The following is a 13,589-nucleotide window of genomic DNA, read 5'->3' as shown; positions in this document are numbered from 1 at the left end:
CTCTGAAAATGAAAGGACACTCAAGGCTGGGGAAATAGCAAGCACGAAGCCTCTGCCACTGTAACAAAGACAACACGTTTAAGGAGCAGCAGGAAGAGGGGTGGGAGTTGGAGCCGTCAAAGGCATCCTTCCAGCTCTGAGGGCAAAGTACAAGGCTGCTATATGCGGAGCCTCTGAATAGGTCAGTATTAGTAGGTGATCTCAGAGCAATTTTGCAGCTTTCTGTTGGGGAAGCTTCTGTTTCTCATTTCTGTACTGAGAAATGTGTCTCATGAAAAGATGTTTGGTTACTTGAGGGGGTGACTCCCTCTGAGTGGTGAGTTTGAAAGGCCCAAGTAACACTCAGCTTCAAACAGCTGCAAAACAATATAAGAACACCTCAACCCCAGGAACACACAGACCATACTGCTCACCTCTACGTACACATGAATCTACACAACACCGTCCACTGGAGGAGGGAGAACCAAACTGAATAGATGTGTGTTGGGGGTGGGGATGAAGACCAAGCATTTACTAATTGCATATACCAGGGATCTAAAATGGAAATGGATCACACCTAGGGCTGTTTTGTTTTTGTTTTTGTTTTTTCCTTCCTAGGTTTAGCACTGGGGAAGAGCAGAAAGTAATATTGGAATGAAGGGGAGGGATGGGTGAGGGATTGTGGACAGCAGTGGTAGACATGTGAATGGATATATTAACTCAAACATGAATGCAGGAATGTGGGCACACTGAAGCACTGCCTAAAGGAGGGTGGCTTTGGAAACTGCCTACATTAATAATGATAGCAAACATGATTTTTTTACTATCACTCAGGTGTATGTTAAACATTTTACATGGATGGCCTCATTTATCCATCATAAATACTCTACCAGTCTTAAAAATGCATTTTAGAGAGGAGGAAACTGAGGCACAGATGAATTAAGTCACTTGTTGAGAAGTGTGAATAAGTAGCTTGTTAATAAAAGGTTGGAACTCAGGCAGTCTAGCTCTAGAATTCATGCTTTTAACAACTGCAGTTAGTGGGTAGGGTCTTAATTAGAGTCCCCTTTCTTAGATGAGGTACTTGCTCTTTGTAAACTTCAGTTTCTTCATCTCTTAAAATAAAGCGAATAATAGTACCTATCTCATACAGTTGTTGTGAGAATTAGACAAGTTAATATTGTGTGAAGTGCTTATATTAGTGTCTGCTTATGGTAAGCAATTAAATAAATAAGAGTTATTATTGTTATTATTGGTACTTATTCATTAAGAGAAATCAGATCCCCGCTCCCTGCCACCATAAGACCCTTACATTCCTTCATCTCTTCTGCCACAATCTAAAAGTTTCAGGTCTGGGAATTATTTTGTTCCTATTCTTGATACCAAGCGATAAAATCAGGCTGCTAAGAGAAAATGAAAAGGAAATAGCCAGCTAGTGTCATTGAATCATATCTCCAGGCAGTGAGCTTCTTCCAGCACATTTTGGCCTCAGTCCTGAGCCGGACCTTAGCTAGTGAACTGCAAACTCACTCAATTATGTAGTCTGCTTGGTGCGATGGAAGTGAAAAGGTCCTAGAGAGTTGGGTGCTAGTATGCATTTTGATACAGTCTCCTAGCCTGTGACCCAGGACAGATTCCTTGCACACATAGGAGTTTGTCACCATGCAAAACCTGGCTCTTGTTGTGCTGAGAACATGGAGGAGCTGGACTGTCAACAATGAGCCATATCAGGCTGAAACTGGGAAACTATTCAGCTTCTTCAGAGTCAAGACAAGCCAGAATGAGTTCCAAAGTTCCTTCCTCTGTGCTTCCTCCAATGTGGTCAGATTCACAGCCTTCAGTCTATTCTAACTGGTAGCTAGCTTGGTGTGGACTTTTGACCACTCACCAATCAATCAACTCCCACCTTCACCATTTACTCCAGGAGTAAAGCCACGCTTCCTAGGAACTACCATTGGTAGAGATGTTACTGAGTCATAGGACCTGAGGTAGGAATGATCTATAAAGGCCATCCACGCTGGTTCTTGAACCTTTCTACAACAGTCCAGACATATCTTTGCCCAATCTCTCCTCTGACAATGAAAGCCTCAAGACCAAAAAAAAAAAAAAAAAGTTTAAAGAAAAGCAATAGGCCATTTTAGAAGCAGTGTCACAAAACAGAGCATGATTAATTAGCAAATGAATTATACAGCCAGTAAGATTACAGTCAGGGCAAGAGTTTAAGGCCAGGCTGGTCAGAGTAGATTTCCCTAAGGAAGGCAGAATTTGAACTGGGGCATTGTTATGGGTTCTGCTTCTAATCTCTTCCCACATCTTGTCAATTTTAATACAATACTTGTTACTCAAGAACATACCATGGCTCCCTGTTGCTCACTACATCAAGTTCCAATAGTGGATTAGTAATTTTCAAGCATTTTTAGCAGAATAATTATTTAATAAAATATTGAGCAGAAACCAGATGTAGAAGGCAATGAAAAACAATAAAGTGTTTCTTCAAGTGGTTTAAATTTTTTATGGTTGGTGGAAAGTATTTCATTTCTAGCACTCCTGATATGCTTCTTTGGAGTCCTGGGACCCAGGGAAGCTTGGCTGAAAAACCACTGGATTAGATGACTGTAGCTCTTCCCACTTTTGAGCTCTAATAATCATGACCTTTTGCCTGGATTTCAAGGCCTATCATAGTGTGATGGTTAATTTTAGGTGTCAACTTGGCTGGTTTAGGGGATACTCAGCTGGTAAAGCATTATTTCTGGGTATGTTTGTGAGGGTGCTTCTGGAAGAGACTGGCATTTGAATCAGTGAATTGAATAAGGAAGATTCACCCTCACCCAATATGGGCAGGCACCATCCAATTGATTGACGACTCAGATAGAACAAAAAGGCAGAGGAAGGGTGAATTCATTCTCTCTTCTGAATTTGGAACACCCATCTTCTCTGGCCCTTGGGCATCAGAACTCCAGACTCTTTGGCCTTCTGACTTCAGGATGTGCACCAACGACCCCACTTTGGATTTATACTGAGCTATGCCACCGGCTTCCCTGGTTCTCACTTGCAGACACCGTATCATGGGATTTCCTTGCCTCCATAATCATGTTAGCCAATTCTCACAATAAATCCACTCTCATCTATCTAAATACCTGATATCCGACTGGTTCTGTTACTCTGGAGAAACCTAAATAATAGATGTAGCCAGCACCATTCTTATTTAACCTTGTTTCAAACCACTAAACATTCATCTCTAGTTGGGCCATTCTTCTAGATACTCATTGCCTTCCCTGCATATTCATTGCTTTTCTTGTGTTCTTGCTTCTCTCATTACATACTTTCTCTATGGAACATCATTTTTTCTCCTGCTGCTTACTTGAATTTGGCCCTAAATTTATACAACTTCCATTCTTCCCAATCATCCTTGATTGCCCCATCTCTGAATTTCCGTTGAACTGAGGGTCAACACCAAATAGTTGGGTACTTAACTCTTCCCTAATTATTTTCTATTCAAAAATGTCTTCTTGGAAGGATGGTAAGGTTGTTGAGGACACAGCTGATATCATTTTTTTTTTCTTTTTTTTTTTTGTGATGGAGTCACACTCTGTCGCCCAGGCTAGAGTGCAGTGGTGCCATCTCGGCTCACTGCAACCTCCACCTCCTGGGTTCAACCAATTCTTGTGCCTCAGCCTCCTGAGTAGCTGAGACTACAGGTGTGTGCCACCATACCTGGCTAATTATTTTTTGTATTTTCGGTACAGATGGGGTTTCGCCATGTTGGCCAGGCCGGTCTTGAACTCTTGACCTCAAGTGATGCACCTGCCTCAGCCTCCCAAATTGCTGGGATTATAGGCATGAGCCATTGTGCTTGGCCTAGCTGATATCTTTTATTTTTTTTGAATCTCATTACAGTGCCTAGTAGAATGCTGGATATGTAGTCATTCTTCAGAAGCACTGGAAATGTATGATCAGATACATGCTTTGTTAGTGCTGCTTCAAGCTTCTATGATGAGTTTTCTCACCTCAGTTATGAAAATAAAGCTAATTCCCAGAGTTCTGTTGTAGTACCTACTGTTTCTAACTCTTTGCTGGCAAAATGCATTCCCTCATGGGATAAGTATACCCTTTCCAGTTTGAAGAGTCAAATTCCCAAATAGGCATATTTTTTGGAAAGGTGATATGATTTTGTGTACTTTCACAGGAAACCTTTTAGAAGAAATTCCCCAAACAAGGCAGTCACCACTGTCTTTACCTAACTAATGAATTTGCCATCTCCCTCTTCCAAGCTCCCTGTCCAGAAACTTCTCAAGCAGGAAGTTTCACTGTCATGAAGTCAAGGCACTTTGTGGGGAATTGGGCCCAGCATGTGCCTGCTTGTTGGGAAAGGCAGGCCTGATTCTTGCCCATGACTGTCTTCGGGGCTGGGCTATCTGGATGTGTGAGTGCTTTCCCCACTTGTAGAAATGCAATTATTCCCCGCATGAGAGCAGCTGAAGTTCCTCAGGGCAAAGGGGATTCCAGCAGAAACAATGGGCACAGTCCTGCTTGGGAAGTTTCCAGACTAAAAGGAAGCTGCCAGAGCTGTAGGTAGGTGTATTGCAAGGTAGACCTCCATGGCAGGGTGAGCCCAGAGAACATGCTGGGTCTTTCCTAATGTAGGTCCCTGCTGATAAAACTGTGGAAAGTCTCCGTGTATTGGTCCTTACAACCTCACCTTGGGTTTCAGTCTGACTCTGAAAGTGGGAGGAGCTGGGGCCACACAAGATGCCTCTTCTGGGGATGTTGTCCATCAGTTTCTCTTTTTATTTTATTTTCTTTAAGAGACAGGGTCTCTTTCTGTTGCCTACGCTGGAGTGCAGTGGTATCATTATAGCTCACTGCAGCTTTGAACCCCTGGGCTTAAGTGATCCTCTTGCCTCAGCTTTCTAAGTAGCTGGCAATAAAAGGGAGTGCCACCACACCCAGCTGCTTTCTTTTTTCTTTATGTTTTTTGGAGAGACGGGGGTATCACTATGTTGCCTGGGCTGGTCTTGAACTCCTGGCCTCAAATAATCCTCCCATCTTGGCCCCTGAAAGTGCTGAGGTTACAGGTGTGAGCCACTGTGCTCAGCCGAGGAGTTTCTCAAATTTCAGTCTTTGCACAGCCCTATGAGAATCATTAGGACAGCTTCAAAAATACAGATGTCCGGGTCTCAACCCAGGCCTTCTGTGGCATAGGAGCCTGAAGTCTGTATTCTTGACAAGTTTCCTTGATGACTCAGAAGCAAAGCCAGATTTAGGAACCATAGGTCAGTATTAGCATGCCTACTTTTTTTTTTTTTTTTTTTTTTTTTTTTTTTTTTTTTTTTGAGACGGAGTCTCGCTCTGTCGCCCAGGCTGGAGTGCAGTGGCCAGATCTCAGCTCACTGCAAGCTCCGCCTCCCTGGTTTACGCCATTCTTCTGCCTCAGCCTCCGGAGTAGCTGGGACTACAGGCGCCCGCCACCTCGCCCGGCTAGTTTTTTGTATTTTTTAGTAGAGACGGGGTTTCACCGTGTTAGCCCAGATGGTCTCAATCTCCTGACCTCGTGATCCGCCCGTCTCGGCCTCCCAAAGTGCTGGGATTACAGGCTTGAGCCACCGCGCCCGGCCAGCATGCCTACTTTTATTAGACCCACTGCTTTGCTCCAGAGTGGATTGGGAGTGGGTGTGGGGGTGGAGTGTACCCAAGAGAGCATATTCCTGCATGTTTTCGTAACTCAGAAGAAGCAGCTGCAGCTTCATGTGGACTAAAATAGAGGCCTACTTTAGCTCTTGAAATATCCTGAACACCTGGAGAAAAATAACCCAGAGGCTCCTTTAGCCTCGGAGTTGCTATTTCGCTGCGGGAGTCGCAGGACCAGCCGGCGTGAGTGTTCACAGAGTCACAGATGCTTAGGTCACAAGGCTCCTCACAGCTCCAAGGAGGGTAAAGGATAGCACAGTGCTGCCACCTCTTATTCCCTGCTCAGGGCAGACATTGCTAATCAACGATGACACTCATCCCTGTTGAACCCAGAGAGGTTCAGAGTCCTAAGCAATCAGAGCTGGCACAAGGAATGAAACCTTTTACCCTCCTTGCCATTCTTACCAACAATATCCTAGTCTAGTCCTAAAATTTGTTGGGCACTTTGACTTGCAGTTATCCATAGGACACAGTTCAGAAAACCATGGTGAGTCATATTCTTTTCTCTTCTCTTTGGGGAAACTCAATCATTCCCTTGATATTAATACTATCTATGGGTTGGCAACTCCCAAGTTTATGTTTCTGCCCCAGAACTCTTCTTGAGCTCCAGACTTACACAGACACTTAGAGGCTAAGAAAGTGTAGAGTCTCAGGTTATCTAAACTTCAATAGATACATATGAAATATTTTTGACTATTTAGCTCTTTGAGAGGGGGACTGCTTATTTCTCTGTGTATTGCTCACTATGCCTGGCTCAGTGTCTGGTATACAGCAGGTACTAGGTAGATATGCTTATTGATTTTATATATCATTCCCCTGCTTATCTGCGTAACTGAGTTATTCTTTTCTCATGCCCTCCTATAGTGAGGGCTGCCCCATTCCTTATCCCCCCCAGGCTAGATGGGGCATAGCAGTCTCTGACATTGGTGGCCCCCAATGCACCATGCCTCCTAGTATTTATTTCCTTGTATAACCTCCTCCCTTGGAATCTAGGAAATCTTGGACCTATGATTTTCTTCAGCCAGTATAATGTAGTGGAAGTTAGACTGCCAGTTCCAGGTCTCATCCTTAAGAAGGCCTGGCAGCTTCCACTCTTGTGTTCTTAGGAACCCTAGACTGTCACATAAAAAGTTCAGCTATCCTGTGAAGAGAAGAGGCCATGTGAAAGAGAGACCCTAAGACTCAATGGAAAGACAGAGGAGCCCAACCTTTCCAGTATCCCAGCTGAGCCCGCTCCCAGCTAGTTAGCCAGCTGAAAGCAGCAGTATGTGTGACCATTGGCAAGACCAGGAGAAGAACCACTCCAGCTGAGTCAGTTCAGCTTCTAAAAATCAAGAGCAAATAAAATGTTAGGCCACTAAGATTTGGGATGGTTTGTTACACAGCAAAAGAAACAGAAGATGTGTTCCTTGACACCACAGATCAAGAGGCAAGTGAACAGTCTTGGAATTTCATCTCCTTATTTTTAGCTTTAACTTTGGTGCTGTGCTCCGCACAAAGGCCTGACAAGTAACAATTCCTTTGATCTCTGTAAATCTGATCAGGGCGCAGTAGAGAGCATTTAGTCATTTTGACAGCACATATATTTGAACAGAAATCTTTAGGGTAGCCCTCCAAATGTAAGGGTAGAAACAAGTGGGATGAGTAGCAGAGGAGAGATGGAATGGGAGGAGTCCCATTTAGGTTGAAGTGACACAGAGAATGAATGCTGGAGCAAGTGGGGTTGGCTCCAGGAGGACAGGGGCTCACATCAAGTGTGGAAGGTAACATTAAGGGGTGGGCCTGTGTTAACTGGCTCCAGATATCAGAGAGGCCCATGGCTGTCTGAATTTCTCTGAAAACTAGAACTTCCTACAAAGAGCACTAATAGTGAAATTGTGACTTCCAATATGGTATGTATCTCAGGGATTACATGTGTATGTGTGATTATGGTGAGAGGAGAGAAAGAGGCAGAGAGAATGAATGAATACACAGAGATAAAGAAATGGAGAGACTAAAAAAAAAAAGAATTTTTCCTAGAGCTAAAAAGTAGATGACTTTTTAAAACGTAAGCTTTTTTATTATTTCCCTTCTTTAACACTCTAATCTAAGCAGCTTAAGAATCCCTGTATTTAGGGTTTGGGAACTAGGGAAGAAGCAGGTGGTTTCCTTTCCTGGTCTGCTTAAAGGCCAAAGCTGCTGATGACATCAAGCTTCTGTCCAGCCCAGGATATTTATCAGACAGAACTAGGGCTCCAGGTGCAAACTTAAAATATAGTCAATTCCCATCCATACTACTGTAAGTAACAGAAATGAAAAATGTGAATGGAAGCTGTCAGGGAAAACTTGTGGCAGCAGGAGGTGGTGCTTGGGTACAATGCACCCATCCACTGCATGGCAGGAAGAGTGGGGCAATCAGTCCTTGCCATCAGTCTTTGTCTCTGCTTTGAGAAGGACACTCCCAGCTGTCTGTTGCTGTGGTTCACAGACTTAAATTGAGATTCCTTCTGTCCTGGAAGGTTCTTCTCAGTGGCCAAGCTCCACGACAGGAACTGAGCCATAGTAAGTTTATTTCAGGCCAAAAAATCTTAACATACACCCCTATTCGTGGGTAGGGGTAGGAAGGTGGAGCTTTTTATTAGCAGGATGTTTGGACAGAGACGAGGGTGTTGAAAGCAGGAGTCAACATTTCCCAAGGTTCTTTCTTAAAATACGTTGTGTTTGACTTTGGAACTCCTGACTCACCCCTAGGCTGGGCATTCTGTCCTGGAGCTACTGTATTCCCAAGAGTGCTTGGGGAGACCAGCTCATTCCTCACCTACAGTATCCACAGAAACATCTGCTACAGCTTATTAGAAAGTCAAAACAACCAACCATCAATCCATCATCTTTTCTGTTTAAGGACACATTCCTGTTGGCTGACACATGCCCCTCCCCAAGGATCCCCCCTCCCCGCCCCGGACTGCCTGTGTGTGTCTGTAAAAGTGTGAACTGATTTTGATGATAATTTGCACAGCTTCTTACATCCTAGTTTATTTAACCTTCTCACACGAATAGCAATACTTTTCTTTGGGGAATCACAGAATGATTACTGACTCATTAGATAAACAATGAACCCTGGAAACAGGAAGCAAAAAGTGGGCTTTCAAAGCCAATTTCATTCCCTTCTCTTTTCATCCACAGGTGACACAGCATTGTAGAATGAGTCTGTACTTGGAGTCAGTAGTCCTGGGTTCAGCTTGTAGTCCTGACAGGTACTGTGAGACCTGAGATAGCTAACTTGGCCTCTCTGAGTCTCAGTTTTCTCTTGCATAAAATGGGAATAATAATACCTATCCGGCTGGCTACAGAGGATTTTTTAAGAGGTTAGAATAGAATACTGGGGTGGGAAGGCAGTTTAAAGAACATCTGATGCTTGAATTCCTTCCTACAATATCACCACAAATAAGCCATGCAACCTATCCTTGAACTCTTTCTGTGACAGGGAACTCATTCCCACAGACGGTCCAGCGCAATGTGAGACAGTTCTGATTTATTTTGAGCTGAAAACTGCTTCCTTTAGCATTCCACCAGTTGGTTCTTCTCCATGTAAATATATACAAACAAGTCCAATTCTCTTCTGAAAGAAGAGCTTTTAGAATCTGGAGGTGCTAGCACGTCCCTGATATAGACAGAGCAGTCTCTGAGTCTTCTCTCTACCAGGCTCAGCTTTTGGTTCTCTTCACTATTATGATTATTGCGCTCCAAAGGCATTTTAGGTAAATTTTAAGACTCAGTGTAGCTTCTCTAGCACTGGATGTGGTATTCAGGATTTCTGAAAGGGAGAGAATGAAGTGCGACATTCATCTCCCTTGTCCTAGATGCTATGCCTCTATTAATGCAGCTGACCCTTGAATTTGCTTTATTTAGTGGCCACATCCCAATAGCAGCCCTTCCTCCACAATCTTAGCTGCAAACATCTAACTTTCTGATCACCACTTCCTTTCTCTCCAGCTTATTCCACCTATCATCCAATTCAACAGTTTCTAAACCTCACCAGGACTTATTATCCATTGATCACCCTTTCACTGTCCCTTGTCCCTCCCCTCTACCACATCTTACCATTCTCCCCCCCTTTACCCAGCCTAGAGCTCATGACACAATTATAACCATTCCCTCTCAACTCCTTGCTCTTTCCCATTTTCTCTTGCCTGGCAAAATCCCTAACCCTGATTACACCCTGTTCTCTTTGTCTTCCTGCCCTTGGACCCAGACAGTTGAACTTGGCTTCAGAAAACACAGAAACAGGTTAACTAGCTTAAGTTAAATTCATAAACAGTAACCCCAAGAGGGCCCTGAGAGCTGCCTGGTGATCATGATCCAGCTTCCCAGTCCAGACATTCTCCCAGTCTCATAGATAACTAGGTCCCACTTCCTCTATCCTTAAACCTCCCCATCCTCACTCTATGCCGATGACCTTGTCTTCAAGCAGGGGACTCCCCCCTCACTCCCACCACACATCTACTCACCTGCCCCATCAGTGCCCAGTACTCTGCCTTCCCTTTCTCCCTGTGGATGATTTTCTGTGCTCCAAGACTAAGCTCTTCAGGTGTGCACTGGATCCTTTTTCCTGCTTGCTTACTTAAGGACTTTTGCCCCCCATCCTACAGTCCATCATTCATTTCCTCTTTTGACAGGATCATTTCCACCTTATATAACCACAATATTATTTTGCTCTCATCTTAAAAAACAAAACACAACACCAACAAAACTCTTTTCTTATCTCCAGATAAGGAAACTAGATAAGGAGACTCAGAAAAGTTTAGTAACCTGCCCAAGGTCACATATCTGAAAAGTGGAGGGGTCAAAGGTCAAATTATAGTTTGCCCACCCCTAAAGCCCACCCAGACGAGACTTCGTGTAGTTTGTGGGCTCCAGCCCGCTGCTGTGGTTGGAGAGGCTGAGCTTGGGCAAGGGAGCACTTCGTCAAGGATGGGCAGGTCATCTCTGCCAAACTTGTGCAATCTTGGGGCAGCAAGAAGGCTGGAGCTTTGCAGGTGAGAAGGGAACCTGCTTTGTGTTCAGAGGCCCACTGAGCTGCTGAAACTCTGGTCTGATCAGCTTTTCTCTCAGAATAAACATGGGTGCGTGAGGGCTGTCATCAGGCCTCCATTCCAGCGGCACGTCAGCCACAGCAGTGTGAGCGGGTGGCCACGATGGCAGACAGATGGGGCAGGCAAGCGAGGTGGAAGCTGCCAGCATTGTGAAGCTTCCCCAGTGAAGACATGACACCTCATAAATCTTGCAGGCCCAGAGCCCATGTGGTCTGCCACAGTGCCTCATTAACACTTCCTTGTTCTCACATAGAGGTGGAAAATAACCAAATGCGACAAGCTGTCTTCCAAAACCATTTCATCAGAAGGGCACACATCTTTCCTCCATCACTTGCAACATCCCTACTTGTGCTGAGAACTCTAAACAGCTCAGGCTAAGGGGGTTTTTCTCCTGGGAAAACGATACTTAACTACCTCCAGATCACAACCTTCAGCCCTCAACTCTCATTCTCTCCCCTCTCTGCTCCCAGAGATTCTCTCAGAGAATGAGCCCATTTGGCGTCCAGTCTTATCACTCCAAGGGGTCAAGTTGGAATTTTCAGAATACCTGGGAAAGCATGCATCTACTGCCTTTGCTTTGTGTATTGGCCAAAACCAGTGTTGGCTTTAGTCATGGCATCTCTTAAAAGTCCTCTTTCAAAAGGGACAGACTGGTCCACTTACTTGTCTGTCACAGCCTGCATGAACTCGTCCAGCAAGTCATCGTACGCCTTCCCGCGCACACGCTGGTGTTTCAGGCCGATGTACAGAGGGTCTCTGAGCAGCTCCTGGAACAGACAGCACCCATTGACTAAGCCTACTCCCAGTGTTCCTGTTTTTTTTTTTTCTTTTTCCAACAAGTATCCAGGATTATTGGGAAGAACCAGAAGGTGGGAGGAGAGGGAGGAGTAGGAAGCTGACTGGATCTCCCCCGCCCAGGTGTCATTTCTGAGAAAGGGTCTGGAGGCTAAGCCAGTGATTGAGGTTGGACCCTTAGATGATCCTCATTTGGAAACCATGGATGCTTTGAACCAGGCAAGCCTCTCTCAGACACAGTCTTTCAACCTCCGTCTGCAGGCTTTAGGGTTATTTCAGGATTTCTCAACAGTGGCATTACTGACATTTTGGCTGGGATAATTCTTTAACGTGAGGCCTGATGTGCACACTGTAGGATATTTATCAGCATCTCTGGCCTCTAGCCACTAGATGCCAGTAACACTCGCAGTTGTGGCCATCAAAAATGACTTCAAGGCCTGATGTGGTGGCTCATGCCTGTAATCTCAGCACTTTGGGAGGCCAAGGTGGAAAAATTGCTTGAGCCCAGGAGTTTGAGGCTGTCCTGGCCAACACAGCGAGACCCCATCTGTACAAAAAATTTTAGAAAGTTAGCTGGGCATGGTGGTGTGTGCCTTTGGTCCCAGCTGCTCAGGAGGCTGAGGTGGGAGGGTCACTTGACCTTGGGAGGTCAAGGCTGCAGTGAGCCATGATCGTGCCACTGCACTCTAGCCTGGGCAACAGATTGAGACCCTGTCTCAAACAAACAAACAAACAAAAACAAAAAAGAAAAAATGAATGTTTTGAGACATTGCCAAAGGTCTTCTTAGGGATAAAACTGTCACTGGTTGAAAACCACTGTAGCTGACTTCAGGCAGCATCTGCATGGAAGTATTGGGTCGCATCCAGAGTCCCTGGTCTGGACTCATGTTAGAAAACCAACCCACACTCCTTTCCTTTCCATTCCTCTCTTTTCTTCTCCCTTCTTCTCTTCTTTACTTCTCTCCCTCCCTCCTTGAAATCTTACTGAATACCTACCATGTGCCTCACATTGTACTGGGCCCTGGGGATACAAGCATAGAATGAAACAACCAGGAATTTCAATTCAAGAGAGATGCTCACCTTAACACCTAGCCTGTGTTCAGGGCCCCTCCACCTGACCTTCTGCAGCTCTTTCCATCACAGCAGTCATATGCTATTGGGTTATCTGTGTCTGCGTTGGTGTGAATGATCACTCCTGCTGGCCGACTTGCCACATCTTCCATTCCTCCCACCGCTACACAGAGTCAGTGGACTCATTCATGCATGACCTATTTATTTCTCATCTACTATTGCTGACACTGGACCCAGTGGGGGATTTGTAGAGGAGCAAGAAATGGCTGTTGCCTTGTAGGTGCTGACAGGTGGCTGCTGAGTAAACAAACACTTTCTACTGCAGAGCAGAGTGGCACTGTTTTGGAACAAAGTGTGGCACATGGAGGGACAGTGATGAGTGAAGAAATTCCCCTTAGGGGGCAGATTGGGATTGTGTCATGGAGAAAATGGTCAGGTAGGAAGAGATAGGCAGATTTCAGCAGGTAGGCGTCAAGGCTGAGAAGTCAGCACAAAGAAAGGTTGAGGGCTGGAGGCAAGAGGAGGAAATACCTGGTGTATTTGGAAAATGGGAGGTAATTCCATGTGTTAGAGTTTCCTGGAATTATCTACTTTTTTGTCTAACTCACCAAAAATATAAATTCTTAGAGGACAAGGTTTTGTGTTATCTTCATCTCCATCTGAACTGCTGCTACACACAAAGATACAAAGATAAGGACCAGTGGGCCTATACTCTGACCCTCAGCCCTCGGGGGCTTACAGTCAAGTCTCACCTCCATCACTGTGAGCTGTGTGACTTTGGGCAAGTCATGGGGCCTCCTGACGCCTTATTCTCATCTATCAAGTGGGGATAAAATATGGGCTGCATGGGGATGATTGTGATGATCAAGTGGAAAAATATATATGAAAGAGCTTGGTGAATTATAATATATGCTATAAAACAGTGGTAGCAATTTTAGCTTTCACAGTGCCTCCAATGTGTCACGTACTGCCCTAAGTGCTTTA

At 44.8% G+C, this 13,589-nt stretch overlaps 1 protein-coding gene across 2 annotated transcripts in view; it reads right to left on the bottom strand.

The window, feature by feature from the left end:
* ME3 (malic enzyme 3) overlaps window positions 1-13,589 on the bottom strand; it is a 217,448-nt gene that overhangs the window by 40,355 nt on the left and 163,504 nt on the right. For both annotated transcript variants that reach the window (XM_010356026.1, XM_010356027.2), the window contains exon 7: window positions 11,403-11,506. In XM_010356026.1, coding sequence (XP_010354328.1) covers window positions 11,403-11,506 — 104 coding nt within the window. The remainder of the gene's footprint in view (window positions 1-11,402; window positions 11,507-13,589) is intronic.

This window comes from Rhinopithecus roxellana, chromosome 15, assembly GCF_007565055.1.
Source record: "Rhinopithecus roxellana isolate Shanxi Qingling chromosome 15, ASM756505v1, whole genome shotgun sequence".
Classification (NCBI taxonomy): domain Eukaryota; kingdom Metazoa; phylum Chordata; class Mammalia; order Primates; family Cercopithecidae; genus Rhinopithecus; species Rhinopithecus roxellana.
This window is presented reverse-complemented; position numbering and strand designations above follow the sequence as displayed.